The 27,161-nt window shown below is 40.2% G+C and overlaps 1 protein-coding gene across 1 annotated transcript in view; it reads left to right on the top strand.

Annotated features, from left to right (window-relative positions):
• The first annotated feature begins 3,332 nt into the window (after nucleotides 1-3,332).
• Nucleotides 3,333-27,161, top strand: part of LOC148759225 (uncharacterized) — a 61,965-nt gene continuing 38,136 nt past the window's right edge. Inside the window, exons 1-3 of the mRNA XM_088793581.1 lie at nucleotides 3,333-3,608; nucleotides 8,870-8,989; nucleotides 23,826-24,445. Of these exons, the coding sequence (XP_088649707.1) occupies nucleotides 24,210-24,445 (236 nt within the window). The 5' untranslated portion in view covers nucleotides 3,333-3,608; nucleotides 8,870-8,989; nucleotides 23,826-24,209. The remainder of the gene's footprint in view (nucleotides 3,609-8,869; nucleotides 8,990-23,825; nucleotides 24,446-27,161) is intronic.

Below are 27,161 nucleotides of genomic sequence, written 5' to 3'. Positions count from 1 at the left end.
GAAGTGGGCCCTCACCAGACACTGAATGTGCAAATGCCTTGGTCTTGTATCATGCAGGGAGTCACACGGGGTCTCAGCCCCACTCCCCACATAAGAACGGAGGACATGGTGAGGCCAAAAAGGAACACCCATGGAGCCATAGCTAAGGGAGTCATACCACTATAGTCTCACTGGCGGCTGGGTTGGAGACACAGGAAGCAGGAACCACGCTATCCGCAACCTGCCATCCACATATCTCTGCCAAACAATCTCACTTGCTAGCAATCCTCTTCTCTGCAATCTGCAATCCACACTACATCTGTGGGGACAGAGCCAGGAGTGCAGTTTCCAGGCTCTCGGCCTCACATGGAAAGGTGCTGGCTCAGGTAGTAAATGGCCATCAACTGTGATTGCATGGCCATCAGCTGTGGCTAGTTGGCCATCAGCTGTACCCAGTGAGCCATTGGCCACTAATATAACTGCTGTGGCTACGCTAGCAGCACATGGGGGCTAGCAAGAAGATGGTGGCTGAAGGAGCAAGAGCGGATTGCAGTTAGCACGGCAGATTGCAGCTAGCAAGAGGAAGTCGGTCAGTTGGCAGAAAAGCGGACAGCAGGTTGCACGTCGTGTGAATCAAGCCACCAGAGACTATAGTGGTATGACTCCCCTACCTATGGCTCCGTGGGTGTTCTTTTTTGGCATAGCCACTTCCTGCGTTCTTATGTGGGGAGCGGGAGCAGAGACCCTGCAGGCTGCCCCGCACGACAACATCCCTTAGAATTTTCATCAGTGAGAAATGCCTGGTGGTGAATCTCTGTTTTTATTTTGTCTGAGTGTTGGCACATATTTTCACTTCGTAGAGAATTCCACGTTGGTAGTTAGTGTCTTTGATGATATGGAAGATGACATTCTGTTGCACTTTGGCTTCCATAATTGCTGTTGAGTAATTGGTTCTCCAACTGTTCGTTTTTTGAACATAATCTATTCCACACCCTGCCCCTGTCCCCACAATCTTTGGTTGCTTTTAAGGTTTTATTCTTTGCTTTGGTTCATGAATCAGGAACAAAGTAATATTCAGAGATTGGAGCTATTGTAGTGCCAGGCCATTGGGATTCATGCCCTGACAAGTTTGCAATGGCCTATTTGTGCCCCGTGATCGTGGAGACTTTTGTTTTCTTTCTGACCTCCCATGACCCCTGCAAACGCTTTCCGTCTTAGGCTGTGTATTTTGACCTTGGTGACCACTGTAATTCCTGGCCACACTGAGCCCGGGGAAGTGGTGGTCATTATGCAGCCAGATGCTGTGACACGTGCTGGTCTTTCCTGCTGGTGTTCGTTCACGGTGCCCAGAGGGCTGGCTTTAGAATTTGGATGACTGCAGTTTTATCTTGAACTGCACTCCTGTTTAACAAGCTTCACTGGGTCTCTGCAGACGGTGTGCCATCGGGGCCTAGGTAACAAGTGCAGCCGGAGCATGGATTCACTTATAAGGACAGGAGGATAATTATTGCTGCTTTTACAATCTGAATTTTCAACCACGTGTGCAGGCCAGACATTTAGTGCAATAAATTCCGTGAGTGAGGCAAACAACTAGTGTATAAGTTAGCTTTAAACTGTGAATACAGGTTGTTCCCTTTTGGTGGTGTTTTGAACTGAAAGAACACGCAAGGGGGCAATGTCTGGAGGGGCCGACCCATGGGTATATCAACAGGCTTTTAAGAGTCACTCCCCACTTTGTAGTTTCAAGTTGGCTCTAGATTTGTTTATTTAGATACACACTGATCATTGATGTGACATCTGAGACTGAAAGTATGGCTTTGACCATAGAAAGGTAGTAGAATTTTATTAACAACAAAGAAAAAGATCTGAGCCTTATTATGAAAACAAAAAGCACACATTTTCTTGGTTTGAAGGATAATAGAAAATCACCTCAATGAAGCTTCCATAGCCCGATGCCCCCAAAAGCAATTCAGAAAGCCCATGCCTGGAGGGTTCATCCTCAAGGAATCAGCTGTTCTTAGGAGGACACACTAAAAGTGTGCTTCAGCCTTGTTATAAGAATAGGTGCAATAGAATAATAACAGAGTAAAGAAATTCAGGTTGATTTCGCTGGAGGAAGTGAAAGGTTTCCTCATGATAATGGTTGAAATTTGGAGGGTCAGACTCAATAGATGTGAGAGGGAATTGAGCTCCATAGGTCAGGGGAGTGAGATGTGGGTGGTCTACCTGCTGTCACAGAGGGTTTCAGGAAAGGGGTGGTGCTTTCATTGTTACTAGATCAGAAAGGTGACTGGGCCCCAGCAAGTTAGAGGGGAGGAGAGGCAGGATGCCTGCTGAGTGGAGTTCCAATTCTCCTCTCCCCGACTCCCTGACAACCTTTAATACTCTTTTTTTCTGCAGAAGATTTGTCTCTTCTGGACATTTCACGTATATGGAACCATACAGGGTGTGGCTTTTTATGACTAGATGATTTCCCTTAGCATCGTGTTTTCAATTTGTATCCTTATTGTAATGTGTAGCATTACAGATTCCTTAGAACAGCTGAATAATATTCCACTGTGTGCATATACTGCATTTGTCTATCCATTTGTCAGTTGATGGGCATGGATTGTTTTTCCATTTGGGCACTATGACACATAATGATGGTATGAACATGGGCGTGAGATGCTAATTGATGTTCAGGGTCGTGATCATAGACCCCAAACAAGCGTCTTGGTTGACCAGCACACTAGTAAAGTGTGTGTGTGTTTGTGTGTGTGTGTGTGTGTGTGTGTATGTGTGTGTGTGTGTGTGTATATATACATATATATATAAATAATACTTCTGAGTCTCTATTATGTCCTTTGATTACACTAAATACTGGGTTTTGGAACATAATTATGATTGGGATAACCATACTAGGAGTTGGGGATTGTTTGTTTTTCTAAAAATGTGTAAGTGTGGAAAACAATTGTCATGCAGTTGTTTTGAATCAAAACTTGTTTGAATCATAAAGCTCCTGAGCTGCTTAGCAGTGAACACACACAGTTGCAAGGCCCTGAACTGCACCCACTCCTGGCTGCAGCTGCCATAGGGATGCAGACATGGACAGTTCATCTGATTGAAACCGGCACGATGAGAAGTCCAGGAGAATGGTTTTAGACTCTTAAGTTAGCATTTGGGACTTTAATTTCTTTGGATTGATAATGCACTAATTAGTACGGAAGGACAGTTCTTACAACAAATATTTCTTCACTATGGTAAATGTATATACCACAGTTGTATGCTGGGGACACCTCATTGAGTAATCTTTTGAGGATGTTAGAGAAACAGAGACCCTCATTGGGAATACATTTTTTAAAAGTAGCACAAGATAACTCGTCTATTCAGAAGGAAGGGCAGACATACAGGAAATGGTCGTTATATTATCACTTATCTTCCAAGACAGAAAGTTTTGTTTGCTGTTGGATTTAGTAAGCAGCTAGATTACAGAAACATTAAAATGTCAAATAAAAATTCCCTGTTTTTTCTCCCTTAGCTGAATCTTTGCTGCTGCTATTGCCAGTGTGTGCCGATGGTGCTTAGAATGTGGCCCTTCAGTGTTTTCTCCTTGGGCCAAGGTGGAGGATAAACTTGGCAGCTCTTCCAGGGTAGGTTTTGCACTCTGTACCTCCAAGAAGCTGGGAAACAGGCTGGCAACCTAGTATGCCCTTTCTGTTCCCTGAACTGCCCACACTAAGTGGGGATTTCCAGAATTCCCCCCATTTGCTGCTGCTGTGCATATGTTCTGCAAAGTGAGTTAGTTTTTCATTCCTGGTGTAGTAACTTAATTTGATGCAAGGTTTGTGATAGGAGATTGGACCTGTTTCTAGCTTCAGCATGGAAGACCTGCTCCTCACTCCTCTCTCTCTCTCTCTCTCTCTCTCTCACTCTCTCTCTCTCTCTTTCTTTCTAGAGTGGTCTGACTCCTTTTATTTATATTCACACAAAATAGGGTCTTAAGCAGGTCAGCATTCAAAAATTATGTGGTTAAGAATTAAACCAAACCAACCCAGAAAGTCCTAAAACTATAAATGACATTTGAGATACAGAGAATAAGGCAGAAATGGAATAGCAGATTTTGATCCAGAACACACACAAACCTTCCAGTAAACTGGAAGGGCAGGACCCAGCAGCATAGGCTGGAAACAGTGCCAGCTGAAGTTTTGTGCCACCTTTCTAGCCAGGTTCCTAGACGAGCTGGAGAGGTGAGTCCCTACCTTCCCCCAGAGAACTCTAGAGAACACTTGTTTCTACCTTCCCAACCCCGGGCAAAGCCCCCCCACTCACCTGTGTCTCCTTTTTCAATTCACTTAACTCACTTGTGATTTCAAGAATCTCTACTAACATGGCCATGTAGTATCTAGTTTTATAAATATTTCAGCCTCTTCTTTAAAAATGTGCCTGACATATTCAGTCAATGAATGGCACCATGCCAGGTACTGAGGAAGAAGAATGGCACACATATTAAATGTGAGATCTAGATTTTTGAAGAAAGAGAAAAATTCTATGATAAAATCCTATCTAAGCCATCCAATTCTGGCAGTTTGGGGAAGCTCACCTAATTTTCTTTTTCTTTTTTTTAAAATAATTTTTAAAAAATTTTTTGTTTTATTGGGTAATATTGGGGAACAGTGTGTTTCTCCAGGGCCCATCAGTTCCAAGTGATTGTCCTTCAATCTAGTTGTGGAGGGTGCAGTTCAGCTCCAAGTCCAGTGGCTGTTTCATTGCAGGGGGTGCAGCCACCATCCCATGTGGGAATGGAACCAGCAATCTTGTTGTTGAGAGCTCACTCTCTAACCAACTGAGCCATCCAGCTGCCCCTCTGGAGGAAGCTCAGTGGCAGCTCATTGTCTTCAATCTAGTTGTGGAGGGCACAACTCACTGGCGCGTGTGGGAATCGAACCGGCAACCGTGTTGTTCAGAGCTTGTGCTCTAACCAGCTGAGCCATCTGCCTCCACCACATAATTTTCTTTTTCTTTTTTCAAAAACGATCACATAAAATGATGCACAATCAGGGCGCGACATTCTGCCTGGCATATGGTGAGTGGACAACAAATGGTGGCTTCTATGGTTATTACTCTTTTATTTTGCTCAGCCACATACAATCATTGCACAGTATTTTACCCTTATCTACTGTAATACGTTCTCACTCTCTCATTTTCTCTTCCTTCCCTGACTCTCTCCTTCTTCATCTTTTTCTCTCTGTCCTTGTTGTGGCCAACTCCACAACCATCCTCCAAGTCCTCTCCTACTTTTATTGCCATCCTTTCAATCAATAATTTCCTCAGGCAATTAGTGCCAACGGGTATGTTTATTTTTAATTCCTGTAGAGTAAGGAAGTGTTTCCTATTAAATGTAGATGTACATTATCAAGTTTAAATATAAATCATTAAATCACTATATCAATTTAGACTAAGAGGTCTGGTCTGACAGTATGAATGCATATCACCCAAATATCATCGCTTATAGGGAGATTCCTCTAATCTTCAAGAACTGATCTGCCTGTGGTGTAGCCGACTGAGTCTAGAACGTAGAGAAAGGACTGCTTCTGCTTCCATGGCACCATTTTGTAATCACAGCAAGGATGCATATGACTCAGCTCTTGGCATTTTCCTTCAGTCTCCTCTACAAAATGTGGGCCATTTGGGTGGCATCTTGGCTCCTGTTGATCTCATTTCTTTGATCAATCCAGAAATTTCTGGTAAGAAGGCGTTTGACACCTCCTCCTACAGCACTGTTTTCTGGAAGTGAACCTGCACTTACACGGTCTCAAAACTCAAGTGACATCCTGTTTCTGGGGCTCTGGAGCATCTCTCAAAGACATTTGCTGTTAATGCCTCAAAAGATGATTTAGAGCTCATTTTCCATGAAAGTATTCCTTAGCACCGGAAATTAAGGTCTGTCTCCGATTCGAAAATCAAATTATAACCACAGAAACATTTTTTTCAGGAAATTGGAATTTCCTGGTTGAAAGGAGTCTGATGTCAAGGAAGTATCTGCACATTAACAGTATTTTAAGGGAGGAACGAGGAGGCTCCACATGGTTGTTGCAGAACATAGGGTAACAGTTATTCCAACTGGGCCTGGTTCGGCCATGAGTCTTTAATGTGTGTTAAAAAAATGTGAGATAAAGTTTTTATTTTTAATTCTCCATAACTACAAGATGGCCTCAGTTTCCCATTTTTAAAAATTTGTCACATTGCTTTTTCAACTTTGACATTTTCTCTTTTTAAGATTACAAGCTGTAGGGTGAGAGTTGGTTATAACCTTCCCTCAAATATGGAGTCACACTCTATAAAACTAGGGTCACTGCATTAAATAATAACCCACAAGTGGAATAAGTTTTCTGATTTGCATTACTTGTACAAAGGCTTCAATTTGGGAGGCATGACGCTAACGAATAAAGTGGATGCTGCAGTAATTTTACTCACGAATGTTCGATTACAGGGTAAGTTTCAAATTCAGAACCACATATAGTGGCCCTTTGATTAACCTTTTCTCACAAAGACTCCTCAGATTTCTTTTTTTGTGAAAAGGAAAGAGCAACACGACTCCAGTTATTCACAGGCCACGCAGTAAGAAACAATAAATACTAGGAATTTATTGGCAAGCTTTGGATCAGGCTTTATGTGTTTGTTAGCAGATTTCGAATGCATTTCTGAAATTGGATGGCCAAGGCCAATTATCAAAACAGATTGCATCTCACTGCCCTCCTGCTGGCTTTTCTAGTTATCCTACAAATGGAATTTAGATTTCTCCAATTGACTACAAAATAGCATTTGGCCAAATATTTATGATCACATTTTCTGTGGTCTGGTTTTAAAACAAATCAAAATTGTGAAATCCTTTTGTGTCAGTTTTGTCATTCTGAAACTGACCCCTGATAGTGAGTTTGGGACAATGCCTGAAAATGATGAGATGACATCAGATTAAGCATGTTTGTTATAATGTTATTTTTCTGCTTAATTTACAGGTGTTAGAATATGTGGTCCAAAGGACTTAGAAATGCATTTCTCATTCAGCTGAATAATCCACAGGTGGCCTGGCTTCCAGGGCTGCTGGATTCTGGCCCCCACCTGCTGGACTCCTCCCACTATATCAAGTCTCTCCTTCCGTCCTTCCCAGCTTAGACAGGTCTTTTCCTCAACGGCCAATCCCTCCACTTGTGTTTTGGATCCCATCTTCCTGTTCTTTCTCTAGGTCTTTACAGTAGCAACAGCCTGTTCTCTATTTCGTAACTTTAGTCTGTACTTCCAACTGAATCCTCGCTTTAGCTTTTAAATATGTTCAAGAGTCTCCCATTAAAAGTGAGTATTCTTGGCGCTCTCACACTGCCCCCGCTACCCTACTATATCCCTCCCCTCCACCTCCAAACTCCTTCAAAACTTATTAGGACTCACAGCATCCACTGCCTCACCACCCACTTACTGCCTAACCCGTTTCCATCTCGCCTCCGCCTATTGTCAACACCTTTCAGTGAAGTCACCAGTTACGTCCCTGCAGTAAAATCCAGTGCACACTGTCCAGGCCTCATTCTCCTTGAGGTCTTAGCATCATTCAGGGCAGCGGGTCACTGGCTTCCTTTCGAACCATTCTCTCTTTCCTTGCCTTCTATGACCCAGCCCTCACCTTGTTTCCTCACTTCCTCTCTGGCTACCTCTCGGTCCCATCTGCAGACGTGTATCCCGCTTCCCAGCCACTGAATTTACTCTTTGCTCTGGTTTATCTCACCTATGCCCAAAGTTTAAATTATCACCTATGTGAAGTTGAGTCATAAATAGATGTCTCCGTTTTAATCCTCTGAGTCCTTCCTGATCTATAGATCCAGTTAGTTTCTTGACATGTGCACTTGGCTGTCTCAGAGATTCCTTCAGCTCAGCAGTTCTCAAACTTGTTCATCTACCTCCAAACCCAGTCCTATTTCTATGTTCCATTTTCGTTAATGGGCACCACCATTCACCAGGCCCTGCTACCTTACCTCTCACCCAATCCATCACGGAATTCTGGCTATGTCTTACGTCCGGACTCTCTTCTGAATTCTTCGCTTCCCTCGGTTTCCACCCTAGTCTAAGATAGCAACGTCTCTCATGTGGTATATTGCATTAGCCTGAAAACTGGCTTTGCTGCCTCCAGGATGATCTCTACTGGGCAGAATAACCCTTTCAAATGCTAATCTGATCGTGCCATCCCCTAGATAAGACATTTCAGAAATTGCCCTCTACACATAGGAGAAAGACTAAAATTCGAACTGTGAGTGACCCGGGCCTGCGTGATCTGGCTTCCATCTCAGATGCTGGCTTTCCCAGCACCACCTCCCGCACCTTTCTTTCTATGCTCCCACCTCTTTGGCCTTTTTCAGGCTGTGCCATTCTCTCTTGTCACAGAACCTTCTCCCATGCTATTCCTTCTGTCTGGATCATGCTCCTACCCCTCTACTACTTACACAGTTGGCTGCTGTCTTCCTACAATAAAAGCTGAAGCTTCACGTCCTCATGGCACCCGTTCTGACTTCTCTTGCTTCTCTCCTTCTTGGCACTGATCATGGTTATAATTTTTCATTTGCTTGTTATGATTGGTGAATGTCTGTCTTTCCTGCTAGACTCAATTCCACAAGGTCATGAATTACGTCTGTTTTTATTAATTTTTACGCCTCTAGTCCCAAGCAGAAAAACACAATAGTAACTGAAGAGATATGTGTAAGAGGAGAGATTCCTTACGTGGCCCTATAACATTTTTCTATCTACAAGGAAACTGTGTGTAATTACTGTTAGATTTGGGATGTCTTGAGAGTCCGGTGAAGTGGCCAGCAGAAAGCTTCATGGTACACGTGAGAGGGCATGTAACAGGCTATTGTGTGTGTTCTTTCAGGGGAGGCTGTGCGTACAAAAAACTAATTTCCCAGAAGAAATAGATTGTCGCCTTCACTTTATTTCCTCTATAGATGAAGAATAACAATGAATGGAAAAAGTTAATTCAGGACAACTTCAGGTAAGGTCCATACTATGCCAAGAACAGAGAGAGTATATTACAGGACAGTCAATATTATCCAAGGTTGGCTTTGGAGAAATGCAGTGGGTGTTGTTCCCTACACAACGGGAAGCATAGAGAACGAAGTTTCAAGAAATATTACCAGAAGGAAAATCCTTGTGTTCCTAAGAGTTGGTCCCACCTTTTCTCCTGAGGCGGAGCATTTATTGTGTCCTACTGTCCAGCCCTAACCCATGGGACTTGAGAGAGGTCACACTATCCATGTCCCAGGAAGAAATTCCATGTGATCCATGCCAGTCATTGTGATCCAGTTTATCGTGTCAGTTACTGAATCAGATGTGGGCATTTTCACCCAGAGAAATGTCAGAAGTCTTCTGAGTCCCTTTTTTGATTTTTTAATTAAAATGTATTGGGATGCCAATGGTTAGTAAAAGTACATAGGTTTCAAGTACAATTCTGTCCTACAATATACTCGTGTCACATTGTGTGTCCACCACCCAGAGTCGGTTCTCCTTCCATTACCATATATTTGACCCTGCTTACACTCATCTACCACCTCTCTCCCTCCTTACCCTCTTGTAACCACTAAACTATTGTCTGTGTCTATGAGTTTTTGTTTCTTTGTCTTGTTTCTTTGTTTCTTTAGTTTTATATCCCACATATCAGTGAAATGAAATAGTTCTCGACTTTTTCTCTGTAATTTATTTCGCTTAGCATAAGAATCTCAAGATCCCTCCATGTTGTCACAAATGGCACTATTTCCTCGTTTCTTACGGCCCAATAGTATTCCATTGTGTATATATATCACAACTTCTTTATCCAATCATCTATCGAAGGACACTTTGGGTGTTTCCATGTCTTGGCCACCGTAAATAAAGCAGCAATGAACACCAGAGCACGTATTTCACTCTTTGTATAGGCTCATGGGATAATAGTCCTTCTCCTCCCCTCCATGCTGTTGTATCTGACTGCTCTGGCAAGTGTTACACCCGCTTGTGACAATGAGGAGAACTGGCCTGCAAAAGAGTGACATGCTGAGGATGGCTGAGAGGGAAGACAGAGCACAGGGGTGGCAGGCTAACCGTCCCCATTGCGGGGTGGGTGGGCACGCACAATCTGCTGGACACACAGATACAAGTTCATGTGTGTGGGTGTGCACAAGAGAACTTTGTTCTGTGCTTCAGTTTCCTTCTACTTTTTATTTATGTATAAATGAATAATCTCCATCATGGAACAGTCTTGTAGCACTGTATTTCAGGAATAAGAGTGGCGGTCAATCACTTTCATCAATTTCATTTACAGGTGAAAGAAAGATTGTGGCGTAGAAATCACTGAAAATTCCCTCAGCCTGTCTCATGGTCTTCTGGGTCTATAAAAAGAGAATTACTGTTTATCCCATGAGAGTCATTTCAGGATGACTACACCTGTCTCACCTGGCTCATTTTGCTTTTCCAATATTCTCGTTCAGGAGTCATTTACCATATTTTCCTCGGACATTTTCTTGTCTGCTACGCTCAAATGAGGCTTTACCTGTTTTCATAAACAATTTTACCACCAAAGCACCTGTATAATTTGTTTGGCAATCTTGAATCTTGGCCTATGATGTCCAAGCAAGGAAACCCATCTCTTAATCATATGTTAGATTTCCCCGCGTGATTAGCTGTCCTCCTCTGCCTGTGAAGTTCAGAGTTCCTAGAGATACCAGTAAATCCTCCCCCTGGAAGGGCAGGTTCTATGTAAGTTGGTCACACCTGGAGACAAGTTATATGATGGAAGGAAATCACATTTATTGAGCACATACATGTAGTAGGTACTGAATTAGGCCCTAAATTTCTGTTATTTCATTTAATTCTCATAACTCTGTGAAGTATGAATTTTCCACAGTTTACAGAAGGGGAAATAGAATACGATTGAATGATTTGCCCAAGGCCACACAGTTAGAAAATGGTGGACGCAGAGTATGAGTACAAACCTCTATAACAACAAAGTCCATACACTTTTACCTAGAGCAGGGCAAGAAATTAATTCCTCTGAATGAGGACTGGTATATATCAGCCATGCTGATGAGGCAAGGGTGACTTCAGTGATATCAGTGCAGGTGTGAAAGGAACACCGCGGGGATGAGCAAAACAGTCCTTTCAGAAACAAGAGACAATACGGGAAAGGTAGGACTCCAAACTTCCACAGCAGTGATGTCTGATAGAACTGTTTGTGGCGATGGAAACGTCCTATGTCAGCCCTGTCCCACCTGGCAGCCTCTCACCGCATTAGCTATGCAGCAAGTACAGTGTGCGGGGGGTGGGGTTTATGGCGAGACTTTGTCAGCCCTTCCTAACCGCGTGGATTCCTTTTCCCTCTTGTTTACCCGATGAGCAGGGGTCGCTCTACCAGTTGTTAGTTTTCTTTCTCAGAGTAAATTGTTCCTTATACAGCTGTAAATGTGGTGTGTATGTGGGGGGAGATGAGTTCAGGATATTCCTACGTGGCCGTCTTAAACCAGAACCCAGTCCAGCAATTTCGAAATGTCATTGCCCTGCTTTCTGGCCTCCATAGTGTCTGACGAGCAACATGCTGTGCATCTCATTGCAGATCCTTTGTACTGACTGGTTTTTTGTTTCTTTGTTTGCTGCTTTCCAGATTGTTTGTCCGTGGCTTTCAAGAGTTTGGTGATGTGTGTATGAACCTCTTTGATTTATAATTTTTGGAGTTCATTAAGCTTCTAGAATATGTAGATCTGCATCTTTTCTCAAATTTAGAAAGTTTTCAGCTATGGTTTCTTTAAATATTCTTTATGCTTTCTTTTCTGCTTTTACTTTTATTAGCATTTATTTGATGCTGAACTCATTCCCGGGCCATAAGTTTTAGTTTCTTCACTTTCTTCTCAGAGATCTTTTCCTTCTGTGCAACCTCCTCTTCTGGTTTAGGAACAATAACAATCTGCTCTTTCTCAGTTAGGATCATCTGTGTGTTGCAGGGAGAGCTCCTGTATGGGTTAATACCCCCCTGAGCTCTGTAAGTTCTGGGCTGCATCTTGAGAGCTTTGTTCACCCGGATGTGTTCAATGACCAGAGAGTCTACATCTGAACCCTTAAGTTCAGCATTGCTCTCTGCATTTTTAAGCATGTGCAGTGAAAATTCTGCTCTCTTTTTGGGTTGGACTGTGTGTCCAACCCTATTGTTTGGCCTGGGCACACCTCCTAACTCCACCGTTATAACGACGGGACAGCACACATTGCTTTTGTAATGTGACATCCTTTAGATACTTGGTGACTTTTCAGATATGCACACCCTTGTTGGCCTGGGCAGTTTCACGAGTGTTCTTAAAATGAACAGGTAGATGCGAACCTCTTGATTTACATGATTTTGTGGGGTTCTCTGAGTCAAGCGAGTAGTGAACCATTTTCAGAGGTGACCTCAGGCTGCTTACGGGAAGAACTCTTTATGGTTCTTTTTGTTTGTTTGTTTGTTTGTTTTTTTCTGCCTTCTCTTCTTCTGGGATTCCCACTGTATGTTGGTTTGGTTGAACTCTCGGGCTCTGTGTATTTTCTTCATCCTTTTGCGTTTTAGCTCTTCCAACTGAATAATTTCTTTAGGTCTATTTTCCAGGTTACAGATTCTTTATTCTGCTTATACAATTCTGCTATTGAAATCCTGTAGGGAGCATTTTAATTATTATACTTCTCATCACTAGGATTCGTATTTGGCTCTTTTTAATAATTTCTGTCTCTTGATTGATATTTTCTGTTTGTTCACACATTATTCTTATGACTCCCTTTAACTATTTCAACATATTTGAGATACATGATTAAAAATCTTTCTCTAGTAATTCCAATCAGTGTGCTTCCTCAGAGACAATGACAGTTAACTTTAATTTTTGTGTGAATGGGCCAAATTTCTTTTCCATGCTTTGTAATTTTTCATTGAAAACTAGACATCCTGAATATTATCATGTAGTCTTTTCAATCAAGGTTTTCTCCCTCCTTAGGGTTTCTGTTGCTTGTAGGTTGTAGCTGCTTGTTTAATGAACTTTAGCAACAATTTTACAGGTCTGTATTCTTTATCATTTGTGATCTCTTAAGTCTCTGTACCTGTAGCTCCTGTTCAGCTAGTGTTTGACCTAAATTTTCTTGAACATTAGAAACAAAAAATAAAAAGAAAAAGAGAGAGAGAGAGAGAGAGAGAGAGAGAGAGAGAGAGAGAGAGAGAGATTTAATTATATTTTTAAAATCCTAAATTTTTCTGGCTTTGCAAATCTGGGGCACTCCTTCAGTGTGTAGCCAGGCCATTTATACGTCCTCCTTAGCCTTTAATTCCTGCTACACTGAGCCCTGAGATCAGCCAATGGTGAAAGCTTAGAGTTTTCTTGTGTCTTTCCTGAGCAGGCATTCTGCCTTGAGTATGTGTGTGTCTAAGTTTCCAGCACACATGAGTGCCTTTGAATACCTCAATTTTACAAAGACACTCCCTCTCTAGCTCTTCACCCATGGCTTTCACTGGTCTATTGTGTGCCTCAATCTATAATGTTTTGTCCTTACTGGCTGTGGGTTGTCAGTTTGCCTTCCATTGCTTTTGTTGACTTCCTGCCTTTTTTCACCATGAGTGAGTTCTGAAGTATTCAAAAGGGGGCAGTGCTTTGTGTCAGTCTTCTAGCTTTCAGACAGGTTAGAACATACAAATAACTCTTTGTGAACAACGTCTGTTCTGTGCCCTCTGAAACACAGCCCTGCGTCCCACATCAGGAATACAGGCCCCCTTCTGGAAGACCACGACCAGCACTGTACTTACCAGGCAGAGGGTTGAAACAAAGGCAAATGAAAATGCCACAAAACATTCTATCATTTTAAGTTGCTTATTTTTCCGCCCAGGTTTAGTGTTCACTTTGTTGATGTAAAGCTTGGCTTGTTTTCTAGAGTTCTGTCAGTGTTGATTTTGACCATTTTATGTAATTTTTTAAAGTTTCTGTGGTGAAGCAAGCTCTACGATTAGCCTCTTCTCTTTTGTGCGCTGATGTGAACCCAGATATATTTTTCAGTGTTCTGTGAGTTACATCCAGGGCCCCAAACCAACAAATTCCACAGCCAAAGTAAATTGCTTCGTTACAATAAATCTTGATTATAATGAAGACTTTCTTAAACTCCAGCATCAGTTTATAAAAGTTTAAGATAAAAAGTAACTAAGATAAATTTTGAAATCTGAAAGATTAATGAGGACCACAGTTGTCTATGACATGTTCATTCTCATTCCATCTTTCAAATTTCTGTACTTTGTGATGTAAACTTTTCAGAGAACGGAGAGACTAAAATATATGATTGGCTGTTTTGACATGACTTGACTAGTTGAGGTGTTGACTTTCTCTAAATGACCTATATTTTAATGTTCAGTAGACAATGGGAGAAAAGTTTTGAAGGTGGAACACCATAGGAGTTCAGTGAATAGACTTGCAGATGTTCCAGTTACCAAGAAGGCAATCGTTTAAGCAGTTTATCAGAATGACCGAAAAGAGTCTAAAAACCTTAGATTTCCTGGAACCCAGCAGTCTAGATTCTGATTTAATAGGTTTGTAGTGAAGCTGCAGAACCTTGTGACTAAAAATTTGCTGATATAATTCCAGTGCTCAAGTTGATATGGACGTCACTGGCAGCAAAATGGCCAATTTCCTAATTTTCAATTCACATAGTATGGAAGGCCTCAATTAGAATTATTATACTTAGAAAACCATCTATATGCTTGGTGAGGAATTCACGTCTCCCTTGAAAAGGATCATGAGCAAGGAGTAGTTTACTGTATATTTGAGAGGCGCAGATTTTTCCAGATTTTATCATCAGTTGACCTATTTAGTATAAGTTTTGTCATTTCCAAAATGTCAGACAATTTTGAAATAGTTTAGAAGCTCAATATACCATTACATGCCATAGAATGAAGTTCAATTTGGAGCATAACCTTTTAAAAAAGTCTCACTGTTGGTCAAACGCATCTCTGCAAAACAGTAAATATGGAACCCTAGGATAAATTTGCATTAGGGTCTGTCTGAGGTGAAAGCATGTAGTCAAAGAATAACCATCACATATGAGTGTGCGTGAGACAGACAGGATGGGGATATCTTAGGGATGGTCGAGGAGGTGCTGTCCAGAAAAGAGTTGAAATTCTCAGGATAACAGAGAAGTAGCAGTGAGAGATGTCCAAGGAACTTTCGAAAGCACTCACGTGAGGGTGAGTTTTATATTCAAGCCCAGAGAAGGCATGTATTAGACCATCGTGGCCGCATGTGTGACTTAAGAATTTTCCTGCTCCCTATCCTTTTCTCATTGGGCATATTCCCACCCAGGAACCAGCTTGTCAAGATGGAGAGGAGAAGAATCTATGGTTGGAGAGGAGTGGAAAAAAAAAAAAAAATGTTTATCCAACTAATTACACAACAGAGTGTTTTTATTCCGCTCACCCCCATGCTTTTTTGGTTTGTGTTCTAAGAGATGTTGTTTCCTCTCCAGAATAAGGAATTTATGCGGCAATTAATTAGTGGTACCCACAGTGGCCACCTCCCTATACCTATTGGGGCCACGTTTCTCCTCCTTAAAACTAGGCCAGAAACCAGTATTCACAAGGAACGGGGTTGGTTCCCTGCTTGGCTTGGGCTCAGCTTGTGCTCTGACAACCAGAATACCTCGGGGCCCTGCCCCAATGCTGGTCTCATCTTAGTTTAGGGCCCTGGATCTCAGGCTTACAAAACCTGTGACTTAGGGCCAGTTGTGTGGCTTGGATCTGACCCCTGCGCCCATACTAATCTTTCTTCTAGATGTGCTCCCATCTTTCCTTTGAGGACCCCAGTGTCTCTGACCCCTGTTCTGACTGACGACTGCTAAGAAACCCTGTGGGGTTGCCAAAGAGCTCCTTGCCCTGACTCCATTTCTTGCTTCTGGTTCTAGCCTTGCTGCTGGTTTTAGGCTCCCTTCAAACTAGGATCTGACTGGGCTTGGGATCTGCCTCTTACACAACCCTAGAGGGACTGAGGCTCATGTGCTGGAGAGAGAGGCAATGTTCTCAACAACAGAGTGTCAGCTGATTGTCATTGGTGCTAATTCAATGCCAAAAGGATATTCAATTTGTGGTGTGGTGAAAGAGGGAAGTTATTCAATGTAAACAGCTCAATTGTGATACAGCAGAGCTATGGTGAAGCTCAATAGTGTTACAGCTCAATTAGGAGACAGCACGGCTGTGCGTCTGCATGGCTTTGAGATGGTCCTGGGGCAAGGCCCCTCTCTTGCTTGATAGTTCTGCTCTGCTACAGTCTGCAATTCCAGGATCTCCTTTGTACAGGTCAGCTCAGATGATAGGAACACAGTGCAGGCAGAATGTTCAGTTCAGTGTGGGAGGCACGCAGCTTAGAGCAGGCTTCTCCCTGAAGGGCAGTTTGCCTGAGAGGCCCCTGTTTAGAAATGGCTGCTAGGCTCTGTTATCATAATTGAGCTCAGGTAGCCATCAGGAGCCCTTCTTGGTGGGTATCTTCTCAAGATCACCAAAAGTAGCTGCTGGATGTATTGCCCGTCTCCACCCTACCCAACAGTTTCCGGGAGAATTTCCAAGGAAGTCAGTTTGAGCTCTGACTACTTGCAGATGCTACCCAACAGGTGCTGCAAGGAGCTCTGTAGGGCAGCACGTTATTTGCCCGTAGCCTGACCACCCCCATATGTGTCCGTGGCCTGTCCTCTCAGGAGCCCAGTTAATACAAGGAACATGTTAAAGGCAAATAATATGTGTGCCTGTCTTACACGATCCACATTATTGGAAGACCTTAGCTTCTTCACAGGCAAACACATAGAAATCACACAGATATTACATGTGTTGTGATGGACATCTTTTTCCTTCGTGGGACTCATCCGGTGGCGTACTTCTCAGGGAAGGCTTTAATGACCTGCTTTCACCTAATTTGTTTTTTCTAACTACAGTTATTTCCCTAACTACACATGTCATATATACATATCTGTTAGAAATAATTATATACAATGAAAATTGAAAATAAAAACTCCAAAGCCCTAAGCCATCTTTCTATCCCATTCCTCTCTTTGAAGAACATGGTAAAAAGTGGGTGTTTGTCCTCACAAACTCTTTCTGTGCATTTACAGGCATATCAAAATGCATGTAAATATATATTTTGATAAATATTATTGAATTATTTGTATATGAAGATTACATTTTTGACCTAAGATGTACAGAGAGCTTTCCATAACATGTAAGTGCATATAAATTTATCTTCTTCTTTTAAACTGCTCTATAATTTTTCCAGTGTGTGGGTGAAAGATAGATTAATGAGCCATCACCTTATGGATAGACCTGTGAGTGGTTTAGAGTCTTTTACTGACACAAGCAGTGTCGAATGAATGAATGTCTCTTGTTTAGAGAATAAGAACTGAGTGTATGAGATGTTTAGAGAAAAGGAACTAAGTGTATGAGATAATTTTTAGAAGTAGGTTTACTAGGGCAAAGGGTATCCTCCTTTTAAATTTCTACAACTGTTGATTAATTAAGATCTGTAGAAGTTGTATCAATTGACACCTTCATAAGCAGTGTATGAGGTTTTGTTTTGCTATAGCCTATCTCAGAATGTCAGTCAGTCAAGTGTTTGATTTGTTCCATTGGCATATTATTTTGGTTTTATTTTTAATGTATTGCTTAGACTCATCATATTTCCTCTTTGGGTGAACTATCTTCTATCATCTTCTGCCAGTTTTCCTTTTGGATTGGGGGGATTTTCTTCTGGAGGTATAGGAACCATTTATATATTGAAATGATTATGTTTTGATGTCTTTTGCGTCATGAGCCTCCACCCTGCCTCACCCATATTGCTGCTTGCCAAGGCTGTGTTTTCAGTTGACTTAACTAATTCTTTTCTTCTATGAGCTCTGGATTTTGTGTCATAAATGACAGACTTTCCTTTTTTTCTGTTGTTATAATTACCTACTTTTTTGCATTTAAGTATTGATCCATCTGGGGAATTCATTTTACTGAAATACATGAGGTAAGAATCAATGACATTGAGTGCTTGCTGTCAACCAAAAATTGTGTTCCCTTTCCATAATATAAAACTGAAATTGAAACATGACAGCCACATCAAGGACGGATTTTCAGTCCTTTTGACTTGAATGTGTGACCGGTAAACAATTATAAAATATGTGAAGAAGTGGTATGTGTCACCTCCAGGCCAAGACTTTTAAAAAGTTCTCTGTCCGGTTCACCATCTAGACGTAAGCAACAGAGGATCCTATTTGAAATATGGCAACTTAAGTTACCAGAAACTCGGGTCTCTGAATCACCAGGGGCAAGATAATTGCTCAGTGACCCGTCGCATCTTCAGTGACTGTCACATGAAGGAGAACTACCCTTCCCTTGTGATAAGCCACTAAAATCTTGGGGCTTATTTATTAAAGTGGCTGGCCTGGCTTTACCAACAAAGAGTCCAATGAAGAGATAGGTGTCTCTAACCACTCGTGTCTGAGCACACTTTATTTTATTTAGTGAGTGTTCTGCCCACTGCCAGTGAAAGGGAATTGTTAGTAACCTAGCATCTGTAAAGGACCTGGAATGGAGGTGGTTTATCAGCGGGTGATTTTCAGAGTTAACCACACATTCAAGTGAGAATTCTGTTCAGTGCACCTGTGTCATCCGCATGAGTAGACCAGAACTTGGCAGAATCTGAAAGTAAAAAGCAGAGGTATATCAAACCAGTCAAAGCTTCTCATAATACACCTATTAATCATAATAATGCATTTCAAAGACGACATCTAGGACAAATTTAAATTAGAGTTGTATACCAGGACAACAGTAGAAAACCAGTGCTGGCTGAAGGCAACAGAGTTACCGATTTTTAGGAAATTTATTAATGACCTGTACCATCCAAAATAGGCATCATTTGTCAAGACGAATGGAGAACCAAAGATTTTATCTGTGGAATACATGAAGAAGGAGCTTGATGAACAAATAAAATGCCTAAAGTAAGTGGACCACAAATATTTGGTGCTTAAGCTGAGGTTGATTTAAAGCATGACTGTATGAACTTTTCCTCTTGGCTGTCTGGCACGAGCCAGATTTTACAAGTAGTTCTTTGAAGAACAACCTTGAAAACCAATCTAGTGCCTTACAGTAGTATTGAAGTACTTTGTGAGTGAGTCTTCTATTCATTTTTGCTGCAATCTCTTCAAAACCATTTGTGAATCTTGAATCAAAGGATTCAATGAAGGGAACACCTTGGAAACTGAAAGTTTTGAAGCCTTTAGCAAATTGGAATTATTAAAAAGAGTGTGTAAATAGGAAGCCATTGAATTTGTCACTACCAAAGCGAGGAAGGATGTGAATTAAGCACAGAGAGCTCCGTGTATCTGGTTGAAGTTTGAAATGTTATAACTGTGTTTTGTAATTCCCTCCCTTTTGAGAAGAATTTTTTGATGAGCTTCCTGGGGATGAATTTGCATTTGTATTGAATGGAATGAAATAGAAAAGGCCTGTTATTTTGCAACATCTCCATTTGGTTTGGCAAAACATTCAAGATAATCAGAAATAGAAACAACTTATTTGCTGAGTTTTATGGCATAAAATATTTGTCTAAGAATGACAATGGCAATGAAATAATGAAGACAATGATGACGAAAATATTTGGACTGAAATATTTAAACATTTCCACACATAAAAGCATAAATAATAAGCTCCACATAGTAGAATTTCCCTGAACTTACCAGGAATCTCACCATCGGTAGAAACAGCATTTTTTTTTTTTTTCAATAAAATATGGGCTACAGAGAAGTGTCAATTAAAGGCGTCAATAAATTGAAATTCATTAATGATAAAATGCAAACTTGAAGAATATTGCCATTTTATAAACCAACTAAAAATAACAAGTTGGAGCACCAGAAAGTGAGGAGAGAAACAATGTGGCAAGAAAATATTTGAGGGAAATAAAGGTTAAAATATTTTCAAATATGATGGAAAATATCAAACAGGTTCAACACAAGGGAAATAGGAAGTTATTTTGAAATGAATGGTAATGAACACACATCTTATGAAAATTTCTGGGTATAGTTAAAACTGCATTTAAAACAAAATGTGTAACAATGAAGGCTTTCAGAGAAAAGAATAAATGTTTAAATCCAAAGCTTGAACTACCACATTAAAAAGCTTGGAAATGGAAAGAAAATTAAAGACAAGGTAGAAAACAAGAAGAAATAAAGAGAAGAAATCAATGAATCAGTGAATGGAGAAATCATAAAGAAAATTCAGAAAGCCAGAATTTGGTTCTTGGAAAAATATGATGTCATCAATAATCCCTTGATCGAGACATAAAAGGATGTAATACACATGATCAATATCAAGAATTGCACAGGAGACATCACTGGGAGCTTGAAAATGATGCTAAGAAAATAATTAATGGCCACTTATGAATACGGGTGAATTCCTTGTAAGATAAGACATACCTAAACTGACCCAGTAAGAAACACGACATCTGAATGGTCTTACATTTTGCTAAAGAAAATGAATTTGAAATACAAAGCCTTCCCAGAAAAACTGAAGGCCCCGATGATTCCACTGGTGAATTCTGCAAATAGTTAAGGGAAAAATGAAGAAACGATATTAATTATTCATCATAAATTTCAGAAAATAGAAGAGGAGGATTATTGACCAGCTCATTTCCTGAAGGCAACATAACCCTGATATCAAAACTTGAGAAAGATGTTACAAGTAAATAGAAGTACAGACCCATATCTCTCATGATCACAGGAACAAATATTGACAAAATAGTCACAAAACAGAGCAATATTGAAACTCATCACATGACATGATCAAATGTGAGTCAGCCTAGGAATGCAACGTCGGTGCCATATTAAGAAGTCATTCGACATAAAGAGAATTAGATTAGAGTAAGAAATGACATGATAATCTTAAAAGATGGATGAAAATTGTGTGACAGAATTCAGTATCTATTCATGATCAAGCATCTCAGCTTACTCAGAATAGAGAGGATCTTTCGCAACCTGATAGAAACCGCTATGAAATACCTCCAGGTAATTATCATACTTGATGTTTCCCATAGAGATGGGAACAAGGCAGGGATCCTGCACTTAGTATGTTTTCCCACGTTTTTCTGGATGTTTTAAACCAATGTAATAAGACAAGTAAGAAATAAAGATTATATCAGAGGAAATACAATGGCTTTTATGTGCCCTTCCCATAGTTGTATAGATATACTACTAAAATCTGCAAGAACTAATAAGTGAACGTAATCAAGTTACACTATATAAGGTAAGTTTACCAAAATCAATTGTATTTTTATGTACTAGAATAACATGGAAAAGGAATTTAAAATTAGTATTATTCAAAGTGCCATAAAAATAAACAATACTTGGAAGTAAATACGCCTAAACCTAGAAGATGTTCTTGAGACAAATTAAGGACATAAATCAATACACACGTAGACCATGTTCACAGGTGGAAGCATCCATAATCCTAAAATATCTATTTTCCAAATTGATCTGTAGATCCACCATAAACTAGTCATGATCCCAGAAGGCTTTCTCTCTCTCTCTCTCTGTGGCTCTCTCTTGTTTGGATAAATTGACAGGCTGATTCTAAAATGAATATTTAAATCTAAGGAACCTAGAATCGCAAAAACAATTTGGAAAAGAAGAAAAATGTTGGACAACTTACACGACCTAATTTCAAGAATTACTGTACAGCGTTAATCTTCAAGGCAGTGTGGTATTGGCTTTAGTACAGATAATAAGATCAGTGGTCAGAAAAAAGCCACACTTAAATTGTCAACTGATTCTTTGACAGAGGTGCCAAGTTAATCCAAATTAATTAGGGAAACGATAGTCCTTTTACTAATGATGCTGGAAAAAACAGACAACTATTGTGGAAAGAAAAAGAATCTCTTTGCATACTTTGTGACAAACACAAGTTTATGGATCAAATGTAAAAACAAAACTACCGTGTTTCGCCCAGAATTAGACCTAGCTGGACAACCAGCTCTATCGCATGTTTTGGAGCAAAAATTAATATAAGACTGGGTATTATATTATATTATATAAGAGCCGGTCTTATATTGCAGTAAAATAAGACCGGGTCTTATATTAATTTTTGCTCCAAAAGACGCATTACAACTGATTGTCCAGCTGGGTCTTATTTTCAGGGAAACACGGTATCTGTTTTGAGAACAACACAGGGATGAATTTTTTTGTAATCTTGGAATAGGCAAAATTTTAGAGAAGACACAGAGAGCTCTAAGCAAAAATGGAGAACAAAGGGGAAGAGGAGGAGAAAGAGAAGAAAAATGGGATTTCAAAACTTTGAAAACTTTAGTTCACCAAAATACACCTTTAAAAGAATGCATAGCAAAGCCCGAGATTGAAAGAAAATGTAAGTTGAGCTTTTACATAATAATGCATATTGGACGTATAATGAAAACAATACTCCATTCAAGCATAACATATACAAATCTGAAAAATACTCTTCATCTAGAGTAAAACGTTGTGTCATGTAGACTCGTATCTTGCTAAATTTCAAAGATGGAAACATTTCTGCACTTGGAAACAGCTATGTACACTACTTAGGAGGTACATGATGTATAGAAGCACTACCGAAAACCTGCACTCGGGGTTTGTGACAAAAGGGCCAAAATATTCTCCCGAGCATCAGAAACAGTCTTTCTCTGCTGGAATCCATTTTTGAAAACTCAGAAAGACGCAACAGCTAAAATTGGACTCTTTCCTTCTGAAATGGTAGATTAGAAAAATAGTAGATACTTTTTCCACTAGATGCCAAAATTACGTAGTGATTAAGGAGAAGTGATTGCTAGTTCATAGCATTTTAGGTTCAAATGCATATGCAACTTAAAAGCACAAAAACCTAATAGTAGCCTTAACGTGTTGTAATGTAAGGGTTTCATCCCAAGAAAGTTGTCAAAGCTATTACTGGTTTATCCTTGATTTTTAGCTATAATCTTCCATGATTTATTTCTAATGATTTATATATTTTCTTTAATTTGTTTCACTTGACGTAAGGATGTTTCTCAGACTGTCTAATGATGTCTAGGTTTAATAACTGTATTATGTCTGTATGATCTATGCTTCTGGGTATTGGTAAATTCATTTTTATATTTCCTACTCAGTTTTATAAGGACAAAAAGATGATTAAATACTCAAATATTGGCAAAATCATTGTACAGACAAGTGTCGTGACACTGCCAAAAATGAACAGTCAGCAGTGTGGTTAGTTATGAACCGATTAACTTAATGCGAACTCACGTTTGGAAAGACAGTTGAAGGATTTAAGTGACAAATTTAAGATGGGTTTTTAAAAAAGTGTTTGAAAATCAAACATCGGCTATAATACTACTGGTCCAGTCATCACAAATTGACAAGTGAATATAATACCAACTAAAAGGATTGGAAAGGTGGATCTTTTCTGGCCATTCTAGACTGAATAAATTGGTGAAATCCTGAGGCAAAAGGAGCAAATTTCCTTTCTTTCTTGACATATATACTGAAAAGAGAAAGAGATTTCTAGTTCCACAGGCCTTATTCACAAAGCAGATAAGTACAAAGTATACTCCAATTTTTTTAAGTAGATTTTTGGGTCTAAGGTGATAGATATTGAGGTTGAAAGTAAAACATTTCAAAATACAGAAGAGTTATCTCTGGGAATCAAGCTTTTAAATGCTTGTCTGTTTTATAAATCGAGATTATTGGATTTCAGTTTAGGGTACATAAAGTTGTTTTTTTCCCTTCTCTCATTTATGGTTTTTGCTTCTCCCAAGTTCTCTGCCTGTTACATCTCTGCTTTCTTAATTCAGGAAATGAAATGTCCTATTTCATTTTGCTCAGACCACCCAGCAAAAGACTGGGCCAACGCCCACCAAGGTCAGAATGGAACTCAGCGCTGCCCACAAGCAATCTCTGAAACTTGAGACACCTGGGCCTTGCACGAGTGCTCTGGGTACCCTTGACCTCAGCCACGGGGCTTCTGTGCGCATGCGCAGTGACATCAGTCTCTGACCCGTGCACCGTTGCTTGGTTACAGCCATTCTCTGGGCTGAGAGATTCCAAACTTCCTAACTGCCCTGCTGGGATAGTGTGGCGACAGGGAGTTGGCTGCTCTAGAGTCTGCTGTTGGTTGGGCTCGGGAGAAAAAAAGCGTAAGAAGTGCTGAGGAGGTTCTGAAGCCCTTAGGCTTGGCCATGAAGAAGGTTATTGGCTTCGGGCTTCGGAAGGTTTTCGGAAAGAGATCACAGAGCGATGGTCTTGGCAGGCAGCCTTGGACTGGAGATGGTGTCTCCTTGCGGTCCGGGTACCACATCCAAGACAGAGATCTCCCCAAAATCCACAAAGCTGCCTGCAGGGGCGACGTATCAGAAGTGAAGAGGCTTCTCTCGCGCCATCCAGAGAGATTGAATGACAGAGACAAGCAGAAGAGGTGAGAGGGCCTGCGAGGCCAGTGGGCACGGGCGGGCCTGGAGGAGGCTGGGGGACCTGGCAGAAGGGCTCAGCGGCCCAGGCTCATCCAGGTGGAGCTCAGCCCTCCTGTCACCCAGGGCGCTGTGCTGTGTTCCCTCGCGGGTGGGGACCTTACCCGGGTGCCAGTGCCCAGGCCGACTTTGTGAGCACCAGGAACAAAATCTCAAGGACCCGTCACTCATAATTCCCCTTATAGAGCACTTTACTGACAATGTTAAAGCGATTTAACTAAATATCAATAATAGAAATGAAAAGTATATGCAGCATTTTATTTTTGATGTCCACAGTTTTAGACCATATTGTTAAATACTATAGAAAAGTGCTTAATGAGAAAACGAATTCCCATAGTAGATCAACTTGTGGGCTAAAAATTCTTCAGCTAAAACCCAGTATCCGTTTTCCATCAGTGTCCACCCAGGTATGTACGGTGTTCACTGAGGGGCCTTAGAAGGGAAGCTTCCAGGGGCACATGCTGTGGGCTTGCCTAGGAAGACACGTTTTCTCCCCGTGTGTGCTCTTCCTCTAGGTATCAGTTTTACATAAGCCGGCTAAACTCTCAGGGCTTTACAAGTTTGGGTTGCACGTGCTGTCTCTTTGATTGTGGTGATGACATTAAGAATCGTTTTGTACAGTAGACAAAGATTTGCCCTTCTAGGTGTCAACAGGTGCTCTATTGCCACAATTTCTTTACTAAGAGCTGAAAAGAGAGATACATGATTGGAATATAGCTGAAAATGCCCAAACACCCTAATATAGGTAGGATGTTAGAGCTTGATAGTGACGGCATTTCACGTTAGTAGAAAAGATGAATTACTCATGAATGATGGAGAAATACCTGTTAAGTATTTGGAGAAAATTCGTTAGATTTTCATATCACAAAAATAAGTTCCAGGTGTACTATAGATAAAAACTTATAAATATACGAAATGAGGAACGTACCAGAAGAAAACAGAAATGCCTATTTATACATTTTTTTATGTTGGCGAAGACTTGAAAAGCAAGAGTTCAGAAGGTTGGTTGAGCAATATAAGAAATCAGTAGTCTCTGTATATCAGAAAATAATATTAACAAAATAAAAGAAAATGTACTTGCAAATTATGTACGGCATAAGTATATCAGGGAAAAGTGTATCTTCGTTTTATAGAGAAGTGTCTGAAATCAACAGAAAAAACGCACTCGAATTTTGAATGGGACCAAGTTCTTTCTGTGTATCTGTAAGTGACCAATACTTAGTGTCCCAGGTGAGAAAAGGAATTCAAGTTGAAAGAGAGATGACAACTTCTTTTCCATCCTCCAAGGTTGAGAAGATGAGGAGCCATGGTACTTGTACTGCTGCTTCAAGTTTAAGTTGCTTCTGACTTTTCAAACGGGCAGTTGGTGATAAGTACCACATTTAAAAATGTGTGTTCCCTTTACGCATCAATTCCAAGTACTAAAATATCTTTATGAAATAATTAGATAAATCACATACAATTTGTTTTTCTCAGCACTGCTTACAATATCAATGTATTGTGAAGAACTCACATCAAGGGATTTCGTAAATAAATTGCAGTGCATCCGTAGGATGGAATTACCTGAGACCGTTGAAGGTGGTATGGATGATACATACATGCTCACGTGCAAAGATGTACTCTGGTAGATCGGAAAAGGAGAAAAGCATTCCTTTGATTATACACACACACGGACTACGATATTATTTTAGCCCAAAATATGTGCAAACTTGATATCTGAGTATTTGTACTGTGACGTTTTCTTTTTAAAAAAATCTGATCTCTACACTGAACATATACAGAAATTCTAGTAATGGTTTATTATTAATAAAGTAATCCCAGGTAATATTTCATTATTCCCAGGTATATGAATCTTGTTCAGATTAAAACAATTTCTCACTTCTATTTTTTAATATATTTTTTTTAAAGATTGGTATTTTTGGCAACTTTTAGCCTCTTCAGAAGTAAAGGCAGTCTTTTTATCTGTGCCTGTAGAAGTTCATGTATCTATATTTCTGTACACACTTAGTTTTTTTTTTTATTACATAGTGCTTCATTACCTATAATATTAAATGATCTTTGATTAATCATTTTGGTTCTGTCTTTGTGGAGATCAAAAAAGCACATATAAGTGATTATTACTATTGCAGAAGTACTGCTTTACTATAAAAATGTTGTTTACAAATGTTGAAATCTCCAGCTATAGTTATCCATTCTTTCAATCCATTTATTCATCAAATATACACTGAATAACTGTTACGGAGCAGACACAGTCTACCCAGGACTCTCAGAATCTATCTCTCAGGCCCTTTTCATCCTTAAAAAACTTTATGTTGCCCAGTAGGAGTGAAATGAAAAATTGTAAATGGAAGTATTTGTACCTAATCTCAATTGAAGCTTTTCCTCCCCCATTTCAAACAAAAGGATTTCTACAGTTAGGACGTTGTGAACAGTGACCAAATTTGCTGTTCAGCTAGTGTGCAATAGTATTAAATATGAATATTGATCATTGGAAATCATCCGATTTTCATATAATCTTTGAATCTCCACAGTCAATGAAATGAGCCATCCCTAGTCACTTGACTCCTGAGTCTCCTTTGGCGTCAAGTTTCTTGAAAATCAAAACAAGAATTACTTTGTGATTTTAGTCCTCTTTCCCCGTGATGCTCTTAAGAACGAACATTT

Source organism: Rhinolophus sinicus, chromosome 1 (genome assembly GCF_057876585.1).
Source record: "Rhinolophus sinicus isolate RSI-liver-muscle chromosome 1, RSI-T2T, whole genome shotgun sequence".
NCBI lineage: Eukaryota > Metazoa > Chordata > Mammalia > Chiroptera > Rhinolophidae > Rhinolophus > Rhinolophus sinicus.
This window is presented reverse-complemented; position numbering and strand designations above follow the sequence as displayed.